Source organism: Myotis lucifugus, unplaced genomic scaffold (genome assembly GCF_000147115.1).
Source record: "Myotis lucifugus unplaced genomic scaffold, Myoluc2.0 scaffold_28, whole genome shotgun sequence".
NCBI classification, from domain to species: Eukaryota; Metazoa; Chordata; class Mammalia; order Chiroptera; family Vespertilionidae; genus Myotis; species Myotis lucifugus.
In genome coordinates, this window is record NW_005871076.1 from 655,012 (window position 1) to 681,571 (window position 26,560).

At 38.6% G+C, this 26,560-nt stretch overlaps 1 protein-coding gene across 5 annotated transcripts in view; it reads right to left on the reverse strand.

The window, feature by feature from the left end:
* TCERG1 (transcription elongation regulator 1) overlaps nucleotides 1-26,560 on the reverse strand; it is a 59,242-nt gene that overhangs the window by 32,138 nt on the left and 544 nt on the right. For 3 of the 5 annotated variants that reach the window (XR_002828644.1, XM_006086393.3, XM_023752001.1), the window contains exons 2-8: nucleotides 16,131-16,356; nucleotides 13,293-13,445; nucleotides 11,922-12,387; nucleotides 7,494-7,736; nucleotides 2,772-2,834; nucleotides 1,413-1,613; nucleotides 561-673 (exon numbers count right to left, since the gene is read on the reverse strand). Coding sequence is in view for 4 of the 5 variants with exons in the window: in XM_006086393.3 (XP_006086455.1) it covers nucleotides 561-673; nucleotides 1,413-1,613; nucleotides 2,772-2,834; nucleotides 7,494-7,736; nucleotides 11,922-12,387; nucleotides 13,293-13,445; nucleotides 16,131-16,356 (1,465 nt within the window). In the remaining variant the exon portion in view is untranslated. The remainder of the gene's footprint in view (nucleotides 1-560; nucleotides 674-1,412; nucleotides 1,614-2,771; nucleotides 2,835-7,493; nucleotides 7,737-11,921; nucleotides 12,388-13,292; nucleotides 13,446-16,130; nucleotides 16,357-26,560) is intronic. The other 2 variants (XM_006086395.3, XM_006086394.3) reach the window with 1 other exon arrangement.

Here is a 26,560-nt window from a genome sequence, read left to right on the forward strand (position 1 = left end):
ACCCTGGCAAGAGCAGATGGTCCTATCTCACAGATTAACTAACCATCTGCTGGAAGCAGTAATGGGGAATACAGTATACAAAATGAAAGGAGACCTCTTCATTTAAGGTCATTTCCTTTTTTGGCTAACTTCCTTACTAATAAAACATGACTACTATTGTTCCCTCACCAAATAAAGAAAGTTTCTAAAAACCAGAGCTCTTTTAATGCTGTATGGAGACCATCCCATGCCAGGACAGATGAAATATAATGAACATTCCTCAAATATGAATTTGTACTTTTAACTTTAACACATGCCAGTCTGTAAGTCAGAAGGTTGGATATCAGGTCCAAGCTCTGGTCTAAGGCCCTTTCTTTCTACAGGCCTTGATTTACTATAAGAAGTAGTTTAATGAAACTTTCAAAGGAAAAACTGAATGAGAAACTTCAAAGAACACTAAAATTTCTTAAATCAAATGTATAACAATTACCTAAAACTATTTCAAATGATTCTTCAGTTACAAGTAACTTGTACCCAACAATCAATGTCAGCTGCCATGCTAACAGGTTGTGGCCCTTTACCTCTTTTATCTCTTTTATTGGCTCTTCTTTAGGATCCTCCTCCTCCGTTTCCATTGGCAAAGGTTCTTCAGAAGGTTCTTTAATTGGCTCTTTAATCTTCTCTTCTAATTTTTCTATTTAAAAAGTTAAGATAATGTCACGCCATGGTTTTGATGTAATTTTCCAAAAGCTTTCAGAGACTAAGCAGTTAAGATATTCCATAACTAGAAGTTAGTAACCATAAAGATAAAATGTTCTTCCTTATAATATCATTAATTTGAATCTATTATAATGCTCAACTTCAAATACCTTGCTATGCCAATCAGGAAACTGTCACTAAAAAGAAGTACTGATTTCAGAGGGATATAAAGTCTTTCAGTTCATTCATACATCATTTGTAGCATTCATTTTGCTAAAAGGGACAAAATATTAAGATACTCGGGAACAGAAACAAACTTGCGGTATAGAAAATTATGAGTTTTCTTCATCCAAGACTTCAAGGGCCTAAATTTTTTACCGCATTTCAGAATATATACAATACAAACATTCCTTCCTGATCAGTACTATCAATCTTAATAATGATATCAATAATTATACAACAAAATTATGCAATTCCTGATAATAGTAAAAATATGTATTTGTATGTAGGTATAATTTAATTCCTCCAGATGGAAAAATGATGGGACAAATATGTAGTAGGTGAACTGTTTTTTTAAGTAAAATAGATGTTTATTCAGTAAGAATAAATAATCCAACTATGCAATTAGAAAATCCCTCAAATGTGTTAGAAAGGAATTAACTCAGAATTTCAAATAGCCTTCTATTTATAATATCATAGTTTATATTATGTCTCACCAAGTCATTAAACTATACCTTTTTCTTTCAGTTCTTGGGGTTTTTCCCAGGTTGATTCTAATGTTCTATTATTATAATAATATGTCTTCCCATCTGCTGTTTTATATTCAGTCCACTCAGAAACAGCTGTTGCTCCAGCTAAGGTAGCAGGTGAAGCTGCAATAGCAACCTGGGGATGTATCATGGGTACAATAGGAGGGGCCATTCCTGGCAACACACCTAAAAGAAGAAGAATAAAAAGTTAGACCCAAGTATCAAACTGCAATTCAAAATAAAACTTTAAAATATGAGCTAAATCTTTCTATTAAATATCAATAAAAGAATGAGCCAGTTGGAATAAAAAAAAATTCCCATAAAATGTGACTTAATTACTCAAATCGACTTCCCTGGTTTATTTCTAATGGCTAAATTCAATTAGATGCATATATTCAACCCAAGAAGTACCTTAAGAATAGTGTCAGAAATTTGAGTCACACCTATGATGAACTCTCAACATAATAAATTATAAAAATCATGGTACATTCTCTACTTATTAACAGAAATATATTTTATAAGTACTTCTCAAATTGTAATAAAATAAAGGCGATGAACATATTTACTGAGTATATGTCCTGAGACAAAATTATTTTCTAATTCTAAGGTATCTAAAAGGGTATGAATAAAATTCTCAGCTTAAAGTAAATTACTGAGTTTTATCAAATCTACTTTAAATATTAAGTGATTAAGTCAAATATCCCTATAAACTGTCAGTTTAGACTTTTCCTTAAAAAAATAAAAAGTTTCTATTTTTTAAAAGGTAAGCCAGAATTTGTATTTTTACAAGATAGCTAAAAAAGTTGACATTACATAAATAATATAATTAAGATTATGTGAATTAAAATAGAAAAATCCTCAAGTCCTATACTAGAATTTAGGTTTTGGGTAGTTATCTTCAATAACTTTAAAATGTAAATTTATACAATACACACAAATATTCACACACACACACACACGTACACACAAATACTCACTAGCATGCAAGCATAATCACATCACTTTACACATGGAAATGATTTTTTTATATTTAACTTAAAAACACACATCAAAAAACAAAATTAAATGTTATGAATATGAGAATGAAGTTGTTTACACTTATTATACAAATTAAGTGATCTGACCTTATTTGCTTTTGTGAACCAAAGAAGCTAATACTACAGGCAATTGGGAAAATCAAGTGTTGGCCAAATATGACAACTGCATTTATACTGCTCATTAAAAAGAAAAATATAAAAAAATCCACTCACTTGGGCAAAAATAAATAAATAAAAGGATAAACAACAACATTCACTACCATGCCAACTTACAGACAAAACAAACTAAGATGGTTTTAAAAATTACCGGTCTTGGTGGTAGCGACTGTCTTTACATACGGGCAGCTGACTATTTGCATCATTGCTACACCTGTAAAATGGATAAGCAAGCATATGTTGGAAAGCTGCCATTGTATGTCGGCTACCACTGGGATTCAGGAAAATAATTTACCACTACAATTTAGAATGCTATTTCCAAGAATGGAATAAAATTTCTTTTTGTTTGACATTTTGTGGGAAGTGGCGCCAAATCCAATGATAATTCTAAATTATAGCATCAATTACCTTTTTATCAACCAGCTGTGATAATATGTGAAGGAGTATAGAGAGTTTAAATTCAACAAAGGAAAGCCCCTTCGTTACATATACATAACAGGTTCTCACTGGGACCTTTTCTCACAGGACATCAAACCCATGCTGCTGTTGCTTAGATACCAGTGAAAGGCAGATGCAGCATGACACTGACAAGACACTTTCTCTGCTGCTTCTATGTGGGAACTACATGCAGAAGCTGAGGCCTGGAGCATAACCATGCAGAATAGAAAAAGATAAGATAGGACAAAAAGGGTGGGAGGGAAAGAAAGAAAAAAGGATATGAGATGAATTCAAATATTCCACTATAAATAAAAGGGCAAAGATGAAGAGTAGGATAGCGTTCAACTAACGACAGAATACCCATGTTCCGTGCCTGCCCTATTCAATGCAATGGGCTTGGAACACTGTGAAGGCAGGCTAACAGCCCTTTAATCTCATTAATAACTCCATGGGCTGTTTTGCTTCAGAAACCTCTATCATTTAAGCCAGCTAAAGACGTAGCACTTGTATTAAAGAATGGAAATTATGTATAGTTCTTAGAAGAATAAAAATTCATGATGCATTACGATGATGATATAAAAAGGGAATAAAAAGAAAAGCTGAAAAACTAAGGCTAATTGAGGACATTCAAAATTAAGAGTGAATTAAAAATACTTTTAAAGGAAAAAGCTAAAGGATAAAGTAAAAGGGAATTTAATTTTATTTTCTATTTGTTTTGCCTAAAAAAACTAAACCTAGTTTGGTACCAATAACATTTAAAATAACGAACTATTTTCTTTCCCCACTAAAGTACTGGAAAAGAAATTTCTCCTCATTCAGAGACAAAAATTAAACCCCTGGATTTGTATATAATGTACCTATGTTCACGCACACACACACAAAAATACTGCTAGTTTTTTAAAAAGTGCCTTTTTTTCTTTTTAACTATTTTAAATAAAGGACATTAAAGCTAAACTTTCTATTAACTCTGAGACTACAAAAAAAAGCACTGATCATAAGAGCATGCTGAGTAAAGTTACATGTATAGTTTTATTTTCTGCTTAAAGAAAGCAATGGAAAAATTCATTTGGTAAAAAAAGTTACATGTATTAAGTTTAAATTAGTATAAATGCTGCCATCTGCAGGACCACTGAACCTATTAAGTCAGCACTAGAAATTCAAATCCCAAAATACAGGGTGGGGGGCAAAAGTAGATTTACAGTTGTAATACAAATAAGTAATACAATAATTAATAAATAATAATATAAGAAAAAACTTTTGCATTCTCATAACTATAAACCTACTTTTGCCCTACTGTGTATATAAACTTATCCTCAAAGACTGTTCTCCAAAACCAACCCCCTCCCCCAAAGTAATTTTAACTATATGACTTACACAGAAGAAAATAAAATCTCTTTGTATTTGTATTTAGGCATAAATGTCATTGTTAAATATCAATCGGGGCAACATATCACTCTTGTATTTGACTATCAACGTATAAACTACACTGAAAGGTCACGTGTTTCTTCTCATGCTAAAAGAGAAGGTTTTCTCTTTGGGTGATTATTATATGCATATCATGAAGACACAAAATAACCCCACATCTAAATTTTTAACCTTCTTTTAAAAGGAAGCATTGGCTGGGTAGCTCAGTAGAGCGTCGTCCCAACACAGCAAGGTTGTGGGTTCAATCCCCAGTCAGGGTACATACAAGAAACAACCAATGAACATATATGTGGATGGGTGGAACGACAAATTGATGTTTCCCTCTATCTATCACTGGCTCTCCCTCCCTTCCCCACCCCCCCTCTCTCTCTCTAAAAAAAAAAAAAAAAAGAAAAGAAAAAGAAAATCAATTTTTTTAATCCATAAAAAGTAAAATAAAACAAAATAAAGGGAGCATCTGTTCAACTCAGATACACCTCTACCCTCAAGTTATGTTGTATTAGGAAGTTAAAAATTCCACTTAGCATTTTGGATAATTCTCATGTCACTGACAATAAGTTTCTTAAAATTCCAAATAAGATTTTAGTCTTAGAGATAAAAATCCTAATCCAATTTACTATGCCCATTTCCATCTCTTATGCCAATATTTTCCCTAATTCTTCCCCTCTTTTTCTTCATCTTGTTTGACTATCCCTTCCTTATAATCATCCCCATTAGAACTACACATTGCTATTTCAGCAGCATTTAAAGCTCCAAGATAAATTACATCCAAATCCCTCCTTTTCACCTTAATGCCAAATTAATATAATTCCTATTATATACAATGAGATAGATGTCATTGTACATAAAACCAAAGATTTGGAAAAGAGAAAAGCAAGTCTTTTCTTTTAAATATATTTTTATTGATTTCAGAGAGGAAGGGAGAGGAAGAGACAGAAATGTGGCAGCATCCTGCATACCCCCTACTAGGAACTGAGCCTGCTACCCAGGCATGTGCCCTGACTAGAAATCAAATTGTGACCCGATTCACAGATCGACACTCAACCACTGAGAAACACCAGCCAGGTAAGTCTTTTTCTTTTCTAGTAAAGTACCTTGGAGGAACAAATTAAAGGAAAAATGAGAAAATGAATGAACATTAATATAAAAGATGCCTTGTTATATAAATAAATATGAATAATACTTTCTATAGAACACTAGCTCCCTCTCCAAAGAATCTTGTTATCTTGAGCAAAATTTTACAGAGTAACTCAAATTCTCTTCCAATTGACCTACAAAATGTCATTAGTGTCTGCCATTTATTAAATGCCTTTTACTTACAAACTTCAGAGGTACCACATTTGGTCAAATGGTCACCACCATCTGTTCTAACATTTGATGGGTAGGGTCAGAGAAAGACCATGACATCAAAATGGAACTGTAACTGGAAGAATTTTATTGTGACAAAAATTCCACTTTCTATAGAAATGAATTTTGCTATTCTGTACCTTTCACCTGGTGGTCCCTATTAAAAACCTCTAAAACAAAATGAAAAGTCCTCTCATAGATGATAGCCTTTCAAATAATGTTATTATGCCACCTCTCAATCTTATCTCTACAGGATCAATAACCCCAGCTCTTAGACATCACTCAGAATCCAGGATCTGGTCTTAATACTGTCCTTGACCCTAAAGAAGACCAAGATTGCACGATGTTATCAAGAATATCAAGCTATTCTCTATCAGTTAGTTTTCTACAAAAAGTATGTCCAAAGAGGAAAGTAATCCAACTACTTTTAAATTTAATTTAGAAAGTGAGTAATCCCTATTATTAGAGAAAACATTTTTGGTTTTATAAACATTGTACTGGGCATTTAATTATCTAACACTGTCAACATGTAAAAAGTACCCCCCCAAAAAACAACACACACCACCAATTCTTGAAAGTTTTTGGTTTCTTTCTTGCAAGATGCAATATCTGAAAGTGCTCTTTTCAAAATAGTCACAGGAAAAAGACCAGAGAGTGATAATTAAAATGTGTGTAAGTCTAAGAAACAGCTGCATCACAATCCTATTCTTACACAGAAGCTAGTACAACAAAGTGGTAATAGATAGTGGGAAAAATGAAAAATTGGGATACAAGAACCCTAGGTTCTATTCATCTTTGCTACAAATTAGCCCTGTGAACTTGACCTACGGCATAGTTTTCAACTATAATATTAAAATAGACCTCGGATTAAGGATTAAATGCATTCAAATTAGGATGCCCAACATTATCACTGCTTAATTCATACAAGAAGAATTATACTCCACAATCTTTTCATTCCTTTTCTAGATGTAACGATTTCCTCTAAGACAAAAAAACACAACACAGAACCATGAATTCACCATAATTATCTAAATGTTTAAATGGTGCATTTTACACTTTACTTCACAATTGTTACAAGGGAAACTTCTGATTTCTATTTTAGATAAATTTTTTACAATTAAGTGACTCACATTTTCATTCCAATATAGCATAGTTATTAAGAGCATGGTACTTTGATCTGAAATGCCCAGGCTCAAATCCAACACCATCACTTATGAGTTCTGTGTACCTACCTCAAAGATGGTTGTGAAAATTAAATTAATTACATGTAAAGTGCTCAGAATCATGCACAATATATAATAAATCACTCAACTTGTGTTACCTATCAATGACTTATGATCTCTCAACTTCATAGATTCAATCCCTTAAAAATACTGCACTTAGAACATATTTACACAAGATAATTGTTTTTAATTCACTGAGGCCATTATCCAAAATGGAGTGTAGCTTTAAATGTGGCTCTGATTTTAAGACATGTAAACAACAACAAAAAGGACATTTATCAAAACTGAAGAAAAAATATTGCAGTTAGCCATGAATCGTTCAAAAACGTTTCAAACAGGTGAGATTCAAGGCAAATTTCAAATGCAACAGACACATGAGAACAAACTAACTGACAGTATGAAAACATAGCTGGAAATATTATTATAATCTATTGGTTTACCTGGAAGTGGAATTGGCATGCCAGGAAGGGGAACACGAAACGGAGGTACCATTACTGGTGGAAAAGCAGGTATTGCTGCTGCTGGTTGAGGTACTGAATGAGGGACAGCAGGAGGTAACGTCTGGGGGTGCGGCTGGGGAACGTTTTGCACAGGTGTGGCTGTAGGAGCAGGAGTTGAAACACTAACTGTAGGCGTAGCAACTGAAACAGCAGAACTTGGGGTCTGATCTTGTGTTGTGGGTGCTGATAAAAGATAAAACAAAAATATGTATCACTCCTTCATAAACCATTTTACTCTATTCATTCATCACTCACTCATTCAGTCAGTATTTAAGGGCCCATTCCATGCACTGCAAGAAATTTGTAACAAGGTCTCTGTCTTCAAGAAGCTTGAAAATAGTTAAAAGAAATATAAAAAGTAACTAAAATACAAAGAGAAATGGGATAAATTTATAGGCATGTAAATCAAGACCCAAAGACCATTTTTAACAGAGAGGTACAGAAAATGTTATGCTGTGATGGAAGACATTGATAGATTAGGATTTCAACAAGGAAAATGACAAAGTGGAAAGAGAAAATAAGTAGTGGGAATAAATAAAAGCAAAGAATAGGAAACAACCAGGAACTATTTATAAAACAGAAGGCAAGCAGTCAACCAGTAAAACACTAGGCATATCATCACAACTAGTGAGTTATGGCTGGAAAAGTAGGCCAGAGGCACAAAGTAGAAGGCCTTGAACAAAAGTATGTACTTTACTAGGTAGGGAAAGGAAAGAACTTATATAAATGTAGAAAAATGATCTATAAAAATATACACCAAAATATATTAACTCATTATATCTGTGTATGTATGCCTTTCACTTTTTACATATGCTTCTTTTAGACTTTGAATTTTTAACAAGAATGTATTCACATGTAATTAGTATGATTTCGTGAATATTAAAAAGGGTGTGGGGAGGCTGAATTAAGGTTTCTGTTTTGAAGAATAATCAATGTTCATTTGATGAATTAACTGGCAGATGCATAAGAAAAAGAAATAACAAAGGTGGGAAAATCAATTTCAATATATCTGGAATTTTGTCCAAACAAAAAAGAACAGATAGAAAAAGAAATGCAATAACTAATGACTGACTGGATAGAAACAAATAGAATAAAAAACAACTTTGGTTTCTCTATAATTATTTCAAAAGAAAAAAGAAAATAAAAAACAAAAAACTCAGGTTTCCAGTATAAGAGACCAGGAGAATGAGAAATTCAGGATAATTTGGTTTGGCTAATATGTTATTTTTAAATATCAAAATTAAAACGTTTTATCCCTAGTAATTACATTCAAAATCAAACTGTGACCTAAAAATAAAATTCATATTTCTTAAAGTTTCAGTTCTCAAATATTACAAAACATTTTTGTTATTTATTCATAACCCATATAATTTCAAAACAAAAATTCATTGTGGTGATTCACTGGTAAAAAATATTTCATCTTTCTCTTGTTATAAAGAAAAATGTCAAACTCTACCTATATTGAACTAAGAATAAATTTATCAAATAAAATAAAATAAAGCAGTGCTTTCCTAATACTTTATTCTAAGGGAAAGCACACTGTTTAACACAAACCACCCGGTACTCCAACTGACAACAAAATTGGTCAGTAACTTTTTTTCAGCGCCTAATAATGAAAAAACTCACTTAGGCTGGGAAGATGTGAGCAATTTCATACTTGTTAATAAGGGACTCACCTTGGCTAAATAGACAGCAGGGCCAAACAAGTATCTTCAGGGGCCCAGGAATGAATTGTTGGTCTAGCATAGACCTAGCCTTAGGGTACAGTATCATATTAATATAATTTTATAACATTGTGAAAAATACAAATTACATGCAACATTTGCCCAGTCCCATACACATACCATTTAGCATTTGTAATCTATTGTAATGGCTGAAAATATATTTAGTTATTCTTCCCAACTTCCCTGAGAAGTAGGATTTATCAGCATTTTTCACAATCTTGCAGAGGATAAAATGAGTTTATACTCAACTGGAGTTCAAATTATAAATATCTTAATTTTTATTTCCATTTGCCCAGGTCTATACTGCAGTTCACAGAATTACATTTTTAAAAAATATTATGGTAATAGTATGTAGATATAATTACCAAAGTTTTGTACAAATTACTGTAGTCAGAAAATAAAATGTTATAAAGGCATCAAATTCCAAGTGGAAAGGAACACCAATGGAGAAGGCAAAAAGTATTCAATTCAACCCATTTCTCTTGCTGATACAGGATTTTCTGATTTGATTAGTGGAAATAAGTCATGAGAGAAAAAGGATAAAGACAATAAAAGAATTAAATGGAAACTGGGAAAATGGCAGCTAGGACTTTATAGTAGATAAATTCCTACTAATTCTATCTGCTAAGATAACTGAAACACTAGGTCTCAAAATATATTATTAATCCAGCCTCAGATCTCAACTAGAAAAGGTAAGTGACTGCAACAACAGATGGAGAAATTTTAATACTGTAGCATGACAATACTTCATCACAACGAATCAAGTAAAATAAAAAGACATCAGGAATACTCAGAAAGACATCAAAATTGATGTTTAAAGGCAGTAAAAAGAACGTGATTTTGCTATTCTGTCCTTAGAATAAAGGCCTCCCAATAACTGAAGGGGAGTGCAAAAAATGACAAATTGGAGTGTTCTAACAAGAATAGTTGATAATCACAAGATAGCTATGGGCCTGAAGACCACCCTGATATAGAAATGGAATGTACGTAGGATAAAGTATTTGGCTACCCCCTTTCCTTAGAACAAAGTAGTTCTCCTTCCTAAGGCAGAAAACAAAACAGCAGAGCCTCCACATAGAACCACACTGCTTTTATTAATCCCCCTCGCCCATTACCACCACAGGTACCCCATAAAAGCTGGCAGTTTTCTGCCCTGCCACATAGGTTTTAGAAGCACTAGCCCATAGAACGGCAAAGACCCTCAAACAGCTAGCTGTTAACTTCCATATAAGAATTCACTGTTATACTTCCATATTAGAATTTATCTTCCTATTAAGTATATTTTTGTCTAAAAATTATCAAGTAGGGCCTTTAAAAAACTGCCTCCACATTACACGTACCTTATTCTTATAGGTTATTTCTTGTATCAATAAAATAAAGTCAAATTTAAATCTATTATTAAATTTATCTCATATACATATTCCTTACAATGTACTATATACTAATAATTCCCAAGTCCCTAAAATATTGGGGAAAGGGACATTTTTTATTTTCTTATTTTCATCTCTATTATCCATGTAGCAAAATAATCCAAATTGTAATAACCTTGTGGAGACATGTATTTTCATAACAGTACCATAAATAATCAAAACAATAAAATCATTATTTAAATATTCTGAGGCTCAATCTCAGCTTGCAGAATAAGTAGCAACAAATAAAAAGTAGTGGTATAAATATTAATGGCAATCTTTTAAGCATACTAATATATTATTCTTTCTTTATCCCTAAAAACTGCTATTAAGCACCTCTCATATTTTAGAAAATATCTAACCTTTGGGCCTCTGTAACTTTATACCTGAAAATTCTCTTACCCTTTTGACCACTTCTTTTTCAACTCCTCATTTCATCTGCCTATGTCCCGTTATAGGGTCTATTCACCTCTAAATGAGTACTGAAAAGTTCCTAGTAAGTTTCCAACTTCAACACTATCCAAAAAATGAGCATCAGAAAAATCTCCTAGAACACTTCATTTCTACAGGCTCCCTATTACCTGCCTGACTCACCCATTTGCCTGGTTCTTAAAACTCATAATCTGATGTCACTCTTATTCAATTTACTAACCAATATAAACCGTCCCACCTCAAAAGAGTACCTTAACAATCCCCCAAACTACACTTACACTCATTTCCTGAACTTTATGCTGTTCCTCTCTACTTAAGAGACTTCTCCTTACTTTTGAACTTACTCAAATTCTACCACAAATCCTTCATGATCAACCTTAATACCCATGCAATCCACCAACCTGTCTCTCCGTTTTCTCAAATTGTTACACCTTCTATTTTCACTGTAAATTTTGCACACTATTTTATATGCATTATGCTGGCCTCCTCAATTAGAAAAAGTGAAGTCCTGTGAACAAGACTTCCACTTATTTTGCAAAGCTCACAGCACCCAGCATTACTGTTAGCCAAGTTGAATAGCTAACTGTACTTCCCCGGTTTAGCTTCATGAATTGCAACTGGGCAAAAAATTTCTTCTACTAATGTAAATTTCTGTTCTTCTTTAACCAAAAGTCTAATGTCAAAAATATTTTTTAAATAACATCAAGGATAATACCTGAAACACTAGTATCATTTTGGAATGCAGTCCCTACTTGTCCATTTCCCTAGCTGCTAAATAAAAACACATGCTGACTGGTACTCACTTGATACTGTCTGCGAAACCGAAGAGGCAGTTGTCGTGGTAGAAGTGGTAGAGGATGGGGTGGATGATGATGTTGAAGTGGATACTGCAGGTGCTGGGCTACTGGTTGTAGGTGTGGAAGCTCCTACTGCTTGTGCTTGCACTTGTGCCTGGGCCTGGGCTTGTGCCTGTGCCTGTGCTTGCGCCTGGGCCTGGGCCTGGGCCTGGGCCTGTGCTTGAGCCTGAGCCTGGGCCTGGGCCTGAGCCTGGGCTTGTGCCTGTGCCTGCGCCTGAGCCTGCGCCTGGGCCTGAGCCTGCGCCTGGGCCTGGGCTTGGGCTTGGGCTTGGGCCTGGGCCTGGGCCTGGGCCTGGGCCTGAACCTGTGCCTGGGCTGCAAGCATAGGTGTCAGTTCTGACTGCTGAATAACCTTAACTCCATCTGGCTTGCTCCAGGCAGATTCACGTGTCCGAGCATTATAATAATAAACCTGCAGAGGAAGCAAAATCACTGGTATCACAGAATCTGTCAACTGTCATTAAAAACCGATAATGCAACTATATTTTGCCTTAAAATTAAGTTATTGGGGGAAATTTTCTATAATGAGCATACTATATTTTTAACACGTATATTATTTTTGTGCAGCTAACACTGCTATCCTTACAAAGCCCTGCAAAGTTGACCCTTGGCTGGCATCTGGGAACTTGGATTTGGGGAGGGTTACCACCACTCCCTAACTGGTAAGAACAGCAGCTCACTGTGCCTAAATTGTTTACACAAAAATGCAGTTCATGCTAAATGTCTGCTTTCCCTCTGAAAGTCTGGAATTTTGTTATGTGCTAGGCAAAGGATGCCAGTCCCCAATGAAATCCCTTGACTCCCCAGCTCAAATGAGCTTCTCTGGTAGACAACCCTTCACGTATGTTGTCACAATTCCATGCTGGAGAAATTATACATACTCTGTGTGCTCCCAAAGAGTGGACTCTTGGAAGCTTGTGGTTCATTTCCTATAGACTCCGTCCCATTACCTTTTTCTCTTTGCTGGTTTTGCTTTGTATCCTTCACTGCAATTAGTCTTAGCTGTGGGTACAACTACATGCTGAGTCCTGTGAGTCCTCCTAGTGAATACTAAACCTTAGAGTTGTTTTGAGGACCCATAATACATATTTAAAATACAAGCTTCCAGAATCACAGGTAAACAGATGTAAGCATTCTAGTCTGTGTGGAAGTCCAATCCACTAAGCCTTTCATCAAGTCCCACCCCACGCCCTGCTTACCCCAGGTTCATTCTTAATTGGCAAGAATATTGTCATTGATCTCAATCTGCCAGAACTCTTTAAGTTTTACTCTTCTGTCACTAAGGAGTTAACAACCTAAATATATTTTCTAATTTACCTTTCCATCTGGCGTTTTATTTTCAACCCATATCTCCTCAGTAGGAGGCAGTGCTGGAGTACCAGGGGCAGACACAGGAGGCATTCCTGGTGGAAACATCATACCCGGAGGAGGAGGCATGGTTCCCATAGGTGGAGGCATGAAAGGCGGTCTCTGTTAATTCGCAAGAACAGTAATGGTCACTTGTATTTATCTTTTTTCCTTTCAAATTATTACTAAATTCTACCCCAAAGGAAAGTATTATAAGAGCAACCAAAGTAGCTTTACAGTCCATTCAAAAACACTCATCTAGGATGCATAAGCAAAGTTTCTCTGGAACAAAACAGATTGGAAAGAAATACATCAACATATAGTAGTTATCTCTGGGTAATAGCATTATGGGCGAACTTCATTTTATTATTTATACTTCAACTGCATATTTCACACACTAGGTACTAGATTACCTTCAGAAGAAAATAAGCGACTTTTGTATCTTTTTTAATACCAGGCACACCAATGCTTCCACCTCTCACTTACAATAAGAACCAAGCAAAGGAGAAACGTTAGTTTACAAATAACATAGCAACAACTAAAAGAGAAAAATTGAATATAGCTAATCCTTTTTCCTACAAGAAAAAAATATTAGCTAGAAAAATATTCATAATTTTCTATTTTTCAAATAATAGTAACAATAAGTAGCTCACCAATGGCATGAAGATCAGTTAAGTTTAAAAGATATAGTAAAATTATCCATTTTACTTTTAGTGGAAAATAAGAATTTAAATGGTATATGTTACAATTTTTTTTTTATTTCCTAGAACTATTACTAATTCAATCCTATCTCTGATAATTCCTTCACTATCATTCTTCAATGATTATTGACACAACATTAAGATTCTGAGCCACACAATTCAACTGTAACTACTAACCTTACTAAAGCAGACAAGTGGTGTAACATTTTAACAACAGATTTTGAATGGGGATTCAAAGATATCCTCTTTAATATACAAGTAACAATAAATTTCTGTTATCCAAAGCATCTTAATCTAGATAATGGAACTAACACCATGCTAATAATGTGAAACTGTACTTCATTTTCTTTCCCATACTTCAGATTTTTTTTAAACAAATTCAGTTTAGTGTCTTTCAAGCATCAGCACACAGACCCACATTCTATAAAATATCCACCCCAAAGCACATTAACTGCATATCACTTGGATTTAATGTAAAACCACACAATTATCTATCAAGACCAAGAAAACATCACAACATTGAAAAGTATCCCATTACAACATCTGATATATTTCCATTAGAGGGTTACATCAGTCCATTACATTTTATAATATTCTGCAAGTAGGTTTAACTCTTAAAGGCCCAAATTAGAATAAATTCATATGTAACAAGTTATACCAGAGACAGTAAAAAATCTATTTCTTATTCTAATCTCAGAGAAAATATAAAACTTTTTAACAATTTGTTTAAGGGGGTAGGGACTATTCATTACTAGGAAGGCAATAAAATTATTAAATATTAAAACCTGTGTCTCTTCCATAAATATGACCCTATCTAAATAGAGTGAACATCACTCCCGTAGTACTTTGTTATCTTTTGTTATTTTTAATGAGTTCATTCTTGATTATCTAAACTAATGGAAAATAGATGATACCACTATATTTATTTGGTTTCGGAACAGTATAGGCTGGATAAACAAAGAAAAACAGAGATACAGAGATACATACCCAAACAAAAACAGCACAACCTCAAAAGTAGACGTTTGAGAGAGGCCACCTTCGTGACCTCACTTCAGACAGTAATTGAGTCTATATATACTAGAGAGGGATCTGTGCCTCATGTTAAAATACCAGAAAAATTTTTATTTAAAGAAATCCCACAATTCTATTTCTAAAATTATAAAATAACCCCCTTGGCCCCCAGGGAAGAAAAATATTCAAACAATGTGCTTATAAAATGCTTTGTTCTAGATTCTATCCTAGGCTTCATTTGTGGCAAGAATTGCTCAGAATATATATACATTATGTATGTATACAGTGGGGCCTTGACTTATGAGTTTAATTCATTCCGTGATGGAGCTCGTAACTCAAATTACTCGTATGTCAAATCTTAAAGTGAACGAGTGAGACACTTGATGCTGGGCTGATGTTGTGGCGTTCACTGTGACGTTCGCTGCGCCAACTAGCGGTGGGGTATCTGAAGCTGGCTTGTAACCCGAATTTTAGCTCACAACTCAAGCAAAAAATCGGCCGAGAGACAGCTCATATCTCGAAAAACTCGTTAGTCGGGACACTCGTAAGTCAAGGCCCCACTGTATATACTTAATGATAAAATGTATCATTCGTTGAGCATTGACCTATGAACCAGGCAGTCATGGTTCTGGTCAGGGCACATGCCCAGGATTGTAGACTCGATCCCCAGTAGGGGGTGTGCACGAGACAGCCAATCAATAATTCTCTCTCATCATTGATGTTGTTCTCTCTCTCCCTTTCTCTAAAATCAATAAAAATATATTTTAAGAATAAAATATTAAAAAATAAATAGCAATAACTAAAACAATTATACCTTTAAAATTCAAACTTCATTTCCCATAAAGAAGATGGGTTACTAAAGACAATTCTCAGAAATAAAGGCAGGTAAGAAATACTCTATTTAATCCTGTTTCCTATGAAGTATATTTTTCTATCTAAATTCTATCTAAATTCCCACTGCTTTTGGAACAACAAATTAATATATGGATTATATTTTCCTATAAAGTGAAACTAAGAACACAGTTTTTAAGGCAAAACTGACATACAATATTAATATTAACAACAATGAAGGAATGATAACTTCGATATTCTTTACCTGAAGGTGTGGAGGGCCCATAGGTGGAGGAATCCCTCCTGGAGGAGGCATTGGTGGCATATTAGGATCAAAAGGAGGACGTCCAAAGGGGGGCCGAGGTGGTGGAGGAGGGCCTCGCATCATACCAAAAGGTGGAGGAGGTCGCATGAGAGGTGGTGGGCCTCGCATCACTGCATTTGGTGGGGGAGCTGGGCCTCGAAACCTTAAGGCCTGCTGTTGAGCCATCCTGTGGGAAAAACAATGAATTAGTTTTTCTTTCTCAAAATTACAAAAATGTAGTTACTGATCTCTAATTACATCGAATTCAATAGGCCCTTAAGAGCAAGTGGCGTTGGAAAGGCATAATTTTGCAACTATCACAGTAAAAGTGCATCAGTAAGAATGATCCATGGACACCAAATCTAGGAGGAAAGCTGGATGAAGAGGATATCCAGATGATCTTAAAATGTCTCCTCACATGCTACTTATGATTGCAAGGGGAGATGAAACAAACACTATGTAATAGGGAAATTGTGCAACATCTTGACCAGTGAATCTAATTAATATCATCGAAAAAGGACAGATGGACATCATGTGACTGAGAGGAACACATCACCTATTTCAGGCAAGAATGTATATTCTCAAATTAATAATGATGAAATAGTAGACAAACAGAAAAAAATGGAATGTTCTATTTAAAAGGGGGAAGCAGAGGATATATTCTTCAGAAATGTGGATATTATACATAAAAGACAAAGGCAGGCTGTGGAAATGTATTACATTAAAGGAGCTAGAGAGACATGACAACACAACACTAATTCTAAACCAAATCCTATCCTAAAGGGAAGAAATGCTATAAAAAACACTGGATTAATGAACAACACTAGAATACGAACAACAGATTAAAATATTGTATCACTGTAAATTTATGAAGTTGGTAACTGTATTTAGGCAAAGTATCTCTATTCTTAGAAAATGCATACTTAAGTACTTAAAAGCAAAGGGCTATGGTACATGTATCTTACCCTCAAAAAGTTCAGAGTAACAGAGCATGCATGTGGGCAAATAATAAAGCAGAAGAGGTAAAATACTAATACCAAGTGTACTATCTTTATTTTTTGCAACTTTGGTAAGTTTGAAATTACTTCCAAATACAAAGTTTTTTTGTACCTCCATACAGGGGCGGAGGGTAGCAGGCTTACGAGATTACTAGCATTCTCTACCTAAACGGAAAGCCTTTCTCAACACTGCACCCTACCCCACCCTTCAATCTCTAGCTAAAACACCCTGGTTTATTTTCTCTATGGTATTTCAGCAGATACATAGTATTACATGTTATTATCTATCTCCCTCTCACAAGTGCTTTTTAAAAAAATAAAAATTATTCACTCTTAAAAGTAATTACTATGTGTCAGGCAGTGCTCTAAGCTCTTTTTAAGTCCTTTAATCATCGTTAACAACCCTATGAGATATACTAGAGGCCTGGTGCACAAGATTCGTGCACTTGGGGGGGGGGGTCCCCTCAGCCCGGCCTGTGCCCTCTCACAGTCCAGGACCCCTCGGGGGATGTCCGCCTGCTGGCTTAGGCCCAATGACCCTGGAGATGGGACCTAAGCCAGCAGTCAGACATCCCTCTCGCAGTCCAGGGCTCTCGCAGTCCGGGACCCCTCACTCCTTACCACTGCAGGCAGGAGAGGCTCCCGCCACCACTGCTGTGCTTGCCAGCTGTGAGCCCACGGCAGCTCTGGCTCAGCGGCGCTCCCCCTGTGGGAGTGCACTGACTACCAGGGGGCAGCTCCTGCGTTGAGCATCTGCCCCCTGGTGGTCAGTGCGTGTCATAGTGATCGGTCGACCGATCGTTTGGTCAACTGGTCGTAAATGTCGCTTGGGCTTTTATATATATAGATACTATCAACCTCATTTTATACATGAGGACACTAAAGCAAGTTGAAGTCAAATAATTTGTCCAAGGCCACACAGCTGGTTGAGTGGAAAAGCCAGGATTCAAACACAGGCAAATATCTCTTAAACACTACCCGACACTGTATATATACTAAGCTCCTTTAGAGTAGAAATTCTGTCCTGTTCATCCTTACATCCCCTATACATAGTTAGGTCTGCACATAGTAGGCCTAAATAAATATTTGTTGAATGAACCAATGAATACCTACCTAGGTGATATTGTACCTACACTACCTCACAATAGGGTATGTAGAATCTTATAAACATTACTAGAGGCCCGGTGCACGAATTCGTGCACCAGTGGGGTCCCTAGGCCTGGCCTGCGGGATTGAGCTGAAACAGGCTCTCCGACATCCCTGAGGGGTCCCAGATTGAGAGAGGGTGCAGGCCAGGCTGAGGAACCCCACTGGTGCACAACTGGGGCCGGGGAGGGATTGCAGGAGGGCTACAGGGTGTGTCCCGCCCATCTCGCTCAGTCCCGATCAGCCAGTCCCCAGCAGCAAGGTAACCTACTGGTCAGAGCATCTGCCCCCTGGTGGTCAGTGCACATCATAGCGAGCAGTTAACTGGCCTTAGCATATCATTAGCATATTACACTTTGATTGGTTGAATAGCTGACCGGTGGACCGGACACTTAGCATATTAGGCTTTTATCATGTAAAATTAGCATGTTTGCTATAATTTGCCATAGTCAATTGAGTACCTACCTATCAGTCTTCCCAGTAGTTACTATAAATCTCTCCATGATTAATGAAATGTACATTTCTGTGCTCAAGAAAAAATTAACAATTACACTGGGTTGTTTTTGTGTGTTTTTCTTTCTTTCTTTTTTTTTTTAATTCTCACCGGAAGATATTTTTCCATTGATTTTTAGGGAGAGTAGAGAGGAGAGAGGGAAAGACAGAAACACTGATGTGAAAGAAGCACATTGATTGGTTGCTTCCTGCACGAGTCCTGTCCAGGGCCCAGGCCCGGGAGGAGCCTGCAACCAAATATGTGCTCTTGACCAGAATCGACCCTTTGGTCCGTCCCCAGGCCGGCGCTGTATCCACTGAGCCAAACCAGCTAGGGCAACAATTATATTCTTTTTTTTTTTAAATATATTTTATTGATTTTACAGAGAGGAAGGGAGAGAGAGAGAGAGATAGAAACATCGATGAGAGAGAAACATCGATCAGCTGCCTCCTGCACACCTCCTATTGGGGATGTGCCCGCAACCAAGGTACATGCCCTTGACCGGAATCGAACCTGGGACCTTTCAGTCCGCAGGCCGACGCTCTATCCACTGAGCCAAACCGGTTATGGCAACAATTATATTCTTTATGTATATATAAAGATAATCATTCTTATAGTCTCTTCTCACCAGGCTCTCCCAACTTTCCTATATTTCAACTCTCTGCTTAAAATTACACTTTGAAGTTTTTCTACATTTTCCATATCACAGTTAATTCTGACATAAAAAATCCTAATAAAGAACCAATTTTCCTTCTAGAATACTAGGATTGTAAACATCCAGAATGCATATACCAACTGTATTTAACCAAATTTGCAAATGATCCTATCTCAAAGTATAAGTTAAAAACAATGACTGGAAAGAGGAGTATGGATTATATTAGAATAATTAGTCTTTCTCAAATTATATGTATTCCTAAAAGACACATAGCTACCATTATTGAAGAAACATCTTAACCTTTTGTGCAGAAACAAAGTTAACTATCAAGGAAGGATATTCTATTTCAGCCTTGAGTTAATAATGTACCTTAATCTTAGATTTCCTTTGAATCTGCCTCTCCCTTTAAAAAAAAAAAACGACAGTACTTGTTTCTTTGGAATTTCACACTTCCTAGTTATAGCTTGAAGTTAAGCATTTTGGCTCTAGAATGATGAAAAAGTCAAACCAGGGCTCTGCCTTTTGCTGTCAAACTAGTTACATAATTTCTGAGTCTGAGTATACTCAGATGTAAATGAGCTGGAGAATAAAAATAAAACCTGTCTCATATCCCTGTTCAATGAGATAATCCCTGTGAAACATTTAGAGTACTTGATACACACTAAACCACTTTAACTATCACTACTTTCATTCCCCAAAAAACCTTGCACTATGCTCTACCTATAAAAGACACTTGGGCCCTGGCCGGTGTGGCTCGGTTGGATCAACGAAATCCATCCGTGCACCAAAAAGTTGTCAGTTGGATTCCCAGCCAGGGTTGCAGGCTCAATTGCCAGTAGGGGGCATGCAAGAAGCAGCCGATGGATGTTTTTCTCTCTCTCTTTCTTTTCCTCTCTAAAAATCAATAAAAACATTTTTTAAAGGCACTTCATTGTCAATTTGACTAAATGTCTTTCAAAAGTCTGCCATTAAAATAGTGACAGAATTCACATAATTTCCTCCATCAGCATCTTAAAGTTGCCATTTTCTGATGCCAGATATGTATAGTACCTGTGCTGAGCTCTTCACACACACTGCTTCATCGCAGGCAACTTACCAGAACCTGCAGTGAGGATTAAATGAGCTAAGAAAGTATGTGGAATAGCACCTAACACATTAGTGCTCTCCAAATATAGCTTTTATTACTGTTGCTATAACATCAGTCTAGTAATAGTACTAGTAAGTTTTCATGATATTAATATTAGTAACTAGAGGCCCGGTGCACAAAAATTTGTGCACTCGGGGGAGGGGGGTCCCTCAGCCTGGCCTGTGCCCTCTCGCAGTCTGGGACCCCTTGGGGGATGACCACCCGCTGGTTTAGGCCTGCTCCCTGGGGAATTGGGCCTAAGCTGGCAGTCAGACATCACTCTGGCAGCCCGGCAGCCCTCGGGGGATGTCCACTTGCCAGCGGGAAGCAGGCCTAAGCTGTAGTCGGACATCCTTAGCGCTGCTGAGGAGGTGGGAGAGGCTCCCACCACCACCGCTGTACTGGCAGCCATCAGCCTGGCTTGTGGCTGAGCAGAGCTCCCCCTGTGGGAGTGCAATGACCACCAGGGGGCAGCTCCTGCATTAAGCGTCTGCCCCCTGGTGGTCAGTGTGTGTCATAGTGACCAGTCATTCCCAGTCTTTCTGCTGTTAGGGTCAGTTTGCATATTACCCTTTTATTATATAGGACAGGGGGCCGGCTGGTTTGTCCTGAAGGGTGTCCCGGATCAGGGTGGGGGTCCCGCTGGGGTGCCTGGCCAGCCTGGGTGAGGGGCTGATGGGTGTTTGCAGGCTGGTCACACCCCCTTCAGGGTGGGGGTCCCCACTGGGGTGCCTGGCCAGCCTGGGTGAGGGACTGATGGCTGTTTGCAGCTGGTCACACCCCCTTCAGGGTGGGGGTCCCCACTGGGGTGCCTGGCCAGCTTGGGTGACGAGCTGATGGGTGTTTGCATGCTGGTCAAGCCCCCCGCAGTGGGGACCCTCACCCCATGGAGGTTTGGCCAGCCTGGGTGAGGGGCTGATGGCTGTTTTCAGGCTGGCCACACCCCCTTTAGGGTGGGGGGTCCTCACTGGGGTGCCTGGCCAGTCTGGTTGAGGGGCTGAGGGCCGTTTTCAGGCTGGCCAAGCCCCCAGCCTCTCCTTTTTTTTTTTTTTATTCTGGGATTTATTTACCTTCTATAATTGAGGAGCTCAGAGCCGGCAGGGCAGGCGGGAGGAAAGCCTCCTGCTCGCTCCAGCTCCATGGCCATGGCCAGCTGAAAGCAGGTATCTGGGGTTTATTTAGCTTCTATAATTAACACTTTGTTGTTTTGAGTGGAGCTCAGAGCCGGCAGGTAAGCTTGGCTTCCTCCATCACTGGAGCAACCAAGCCTCCTGCTCACTTCAGCTCCGTGGCTGCCGGACGCCATCTTGGTTGGGTTAATTTGCATGCAGTCGCTCTGATTTGGCTGGTGGGAGTGGGTTAAGGCATAGCGAAGGTATGGTCAATTTGCATGTTTGTATTTTATTAGTGTAGATAGTGTAGCTACTATTACTATAATTATTATCAGGCTCTACATAACCTGCCTCTTGTTGACCTGTCTATAGACTCCAGCCTTTTTTTATTGTTTTTTTATGCTCACCTGAGAATTTTCCCATTGATTTTTAGAGAGAGTAGAAGGGAGAGGGAGAGATAGAAAGAGAAACATCAATGTGAGAGAGAGAGACATTGATTGGTTGCCTCCCGCATGCACCCCGACCAGGGATGGGAGCTTGCAACTGAGGTACATGCCCTTGACCAGAATAGAACCCAGGACCCTTCAGTTTGCAGACCTACGCCCTACCCACTGAGCCAAACCGGGCTCCAGCCTTCTTTTTTGGTCAAATACTTCAAGTTCATTTACCTTGAAGCCTCTGCACTTATTGCTCCCTCTGCCTGGAATGCTTTTCCCCAGATCATTATATAACTGGCTCCTTCCTATCAGTCTTAGTTCCTCAAACTCCTTCCCAACCCTCAGCCTCTCCCAGACCCTCTCTGTCTCATTACACAATTTGAGTTTTCTTAAAATATTTTTTATTGATTTCAGAGAGGAACGAAGAGGGAGAGAGAGATAGAAACATCAATGATAAGAATCATCGATTGGCAGCCTTCTACACTCCCCTTACCGGGGATCAAGCCCGTAGCCCGTGTTGCATGTGACCAGACCAGAAATGGAACCGTGACCTCCTGGTTCATTTGGTTTATAGGTCGACACTGAACCACAAAGCCACACTGGCTGGGCCCAATTTGAGTTTTTTTTTAAAATATATTTTATTAATTTTTTACAGAGAGGAAGGGAGAGGGAAAGAGAGTTAGAAACATCGATGAGAGAGAAACATCAATCAGCTGCCTCCTGCACACCTCTTACTGGGGATATGCCCGCAACCAAGGTACATGCCCTTGACCGGAATCAAACCTGGGACCCTTGAGTCCACAGGCTGACACTCTATCCACTGAGCCAAACCGGTTAGGGCCCAATTTGAGTTTTAAATCATGATAAATGCTAAGAAACCTCTCACTTGCTTACTTTTGTATTATACCCACTAATATGTAGTTTTCCCTTAGTATACTGCAGCTTTCCAGTGTAGAGGATGGTGGGTGCTCAAATGTTATTGTTTTGATGGCCAGAGAGAAGGGGGGAGGGGGGTGGGGACTGGGTAGAGATGGGCAAGGAGGGAAGGGAATGGGGACATCTTCAATAGTGTTAATAAAAATACAGTTGTAAAAAAAGAAGCCCTGGCTGGTCTGGCTCAGTGGATAGAGCGTCAGCATGTGGACCAAAAGGTCCTGGGTTCAATTCTGGTCAAGGGCACAAGCCCGGGTTGTGGGCTTGATCCCCAGTGGGGGGCATGCAGAGGCAGCCAATCAATGATTCTCTTTCATCATTGATATTTCTATCTCTCTCTCCCTCTCCCTTCCTCTCTGAAATCAATAAAAATATATTTTAAAAAAGAAAGAAAAATTGTTTTAATAATGACAGTGAATACTGGGTATTTCCTATATGCCAAGAACGATTACATGGACATTACTTGCACCAACTCTTTTTATCCTCACAGCAATACACTGAGGTAAGTTTGGCACCATTTTTACAGAGGAAACTATGTCACAGAAAAAAATAACGTGTTTAAGGTACTAGTTCAGGGGTGGGCAAACTTTTTGACTCGAGAGCCACAATGGGTTCTTAAACTGGACCGGAGGGCCCGAACAAAAGCATGGATGGAGTGTTTGTGTGAACTAATATAAATTCAAAGTAAACATCATTACATAAAAGGGTATGGTCTTTTTTTTTTTTTTTAGTTTTATTCATTTCAAACGGGCCGTAGTTTGCCCACGGCTGTACTAGTTAGTGGTAACACCAGTGTAGTCTTATTCTTGTTTTACAACTAAGGAAATTTAGACTGAAAGTACCTTGTCATAAGGTATTAATAGGTAATCTAAGGCCCTGGGTAAAGGATCTATACCAGCGGTTCTCAACCTGTGGGTCGCAACCCCTTTGGGGGTCGAACGACCCTTTCACAGGGGTCGCCTAAGGCCATCAGAAAACACATATATAATTACATATTGTTTTGTGATTAATCACTATGCTTTAATTATGTTCAATTTGTAACAATGAAAATACATCCTGCATATCAGATATTTACATTACGATTCATAACAGTAGCAACATTACAGTTATGAAATAGCAACAAAAATAATTTTATGGTTGGGTCACAACATGAGGAACTGTATTTAAAGGGCCAGAAGGTTGAGAACCACTGATCTATACAAACATGACTCTAAAAGTTATCTTAACAGTCCTCAACATAAAGGGATGAATAGCATTTGGATCCCCAAATAAATTTTGTCTGTTGCAGGTTATTTGCATTCCTACCACTTTCAACCTTTTTGGAAAACAGAAGACTACTTGCAAAAATAGAAACAATTTTTTTTTTTTTACAAGAACAAATGTATTTCTCTAGCAGTGGTTCTCAACCTTCCTAATACCGCGACCCTTTAATACAGTTCCTCATGTTGTGGTGACCCCCAACCATAAAATTATTTTCGTTGCTACTTCATAACTGTAATTTTGCTGTTATGAATCGTAATGTAAATATCTGATATGCAGGATGTATTTTCAGGGGTCGCGACCCACAGGTTTAGAACCGCTGCTAGAGGTACTCTATCTAGATATGCAATCCCCCACTGGTGAAGACTAGACTGCAAATACTTTAACAGGAGAGGCAAAATGGAAAGATGCTTCTGACATATGGGAGGCAAATCCAGACTCTGCCAATTACTCAGCGACCTTGTATAAGTCACTTCCCACTCATTTGATGTGGCTAGTTTAATTCAAAATTCAGATCTTAATTAGTATGGATGCTCTAAAGCAGCGGTTCTCAACCTGTGGGTCGCGACCCCTCTGGGGATCGAACGACCCTTTCACAGGGGTCGCCTAAGACCATCGGAAAACACATATATAATTACATATTGTTTTTGTGATTAATCACTATGCTTTATGTTCAATTTGTAACAATGAAATTGGGGGTCACCACAACATGGGGAACTGTATTAAAGGGTCGCGGCATTGGGAAGGTTGAGAACCACTGCTCTAGAGGATTTTGGTCTGGTTCAAGGCTCTACTGCCAGCACCTAGGTCTGTGACTGTCACACAGCACAATAACTTTGGTTCTAAGAAGCGAACCGTCTCTAAATCACCTATATTCATTTACGACCATAGAGCCACTGAACACTTTATTTGCCAGACACTGATAGACAGACACACCACAAAATGCCTGCAGGATACACATGACCCATATACGAAAACCAAGCCCCGATTTCTGCCATCAAAAAGACCACATAAACAGCCAGTTCATCTGAAACCATGAAAAGTGCTAAAATAATGGTCTGTACAACATGCTTTGGAAGCAACTTCCAACCCAAGAGGCCAGGCATAACATATTTGCAACAAAACACCGAATTTAAAGCCCTTCTCAAATCAGTTTTGCATCAACGTCCAGACTACGGTTAATAAAAACCTCAAATGGTCAAGCTGAAGATGCTAGGCTGTCTGAAACGCAAATCAATTCGGGTGACCTTGAGATCAGGATCCGGAATAAACCTTCCATCCCCGGCGCTGAGCGACCCCGGCCATGCACCTTCATCACGCATGACCCACGCGAACATACACATGGGGCTTAAGGGATCTGAGATTCATCTCTGAAATATGACAAGATTTTGCTCCTGCCCGAGCAGGGATTTCTGTGTGTGACAACCCAGAATCTAAAACCCTGAAAAACAACAGCCCCCATCTCCCGACACAACTTCGGCCTGAGCGCCAGACAACCCCAGGCTGCTCTCGGCCCCTGCGCCGTCCCCCTCGCAGATGCTGACAGTGGCACAATTCGGAATGGGGGCTGGACATCTGAAATGACATCTTCCCCACCCAGAAAAGGAAGGAAAAAAAAAAAAAAAAGGTCTCAAATAGCCAGAAAGCTTAGCACCTCTTTGTAATCTCCCTGACTAAAGGTGTGTTTTTTTCCCAAGACACTTTCACTAGACAAAACCTTCGTGACGAACCCCATGGGCACTGAGACACCCGAAGGCGAAAGGTCACCGACCTCCTTCAGGGCGAAGGCGGGACGCGGAGCCCGACCGCCCGGGCTCGGCAGCCACTTCCTGGCGCTCCCCCTGCGCCTCGGCGACCTCGCCCAACCGCCTCGGCGTCCGCCTGCCTCCGTTTCCCCGCCGGCGCCCCGGGGGGGAGGCTTTCCCCCAAGACGGTTCCGGTCGGCTGGGCTGCACAATGAGAAAGGCAACCACGCCGAGGCGGGGGGCGAGGACGGAGCAGACCCCCCTAAGGACGCGCTTCCCGACACCCACAGGACGTGGCAACGGCCGCGGCCACGGCTCCTGGTCACAAATACGCTTAGGGGAGGACAAACGGGAAGACCGGGAGAAAGGCTACATTTAGTGAATAACAAAAACTATACGGTGGGCAGGACGGGCAAATGTGGAAAATCCAAAAGTCGAACCGGCGAGGGTGTGTGGCCTCCGCGTATTTGCCTTCGTATTGAGTGG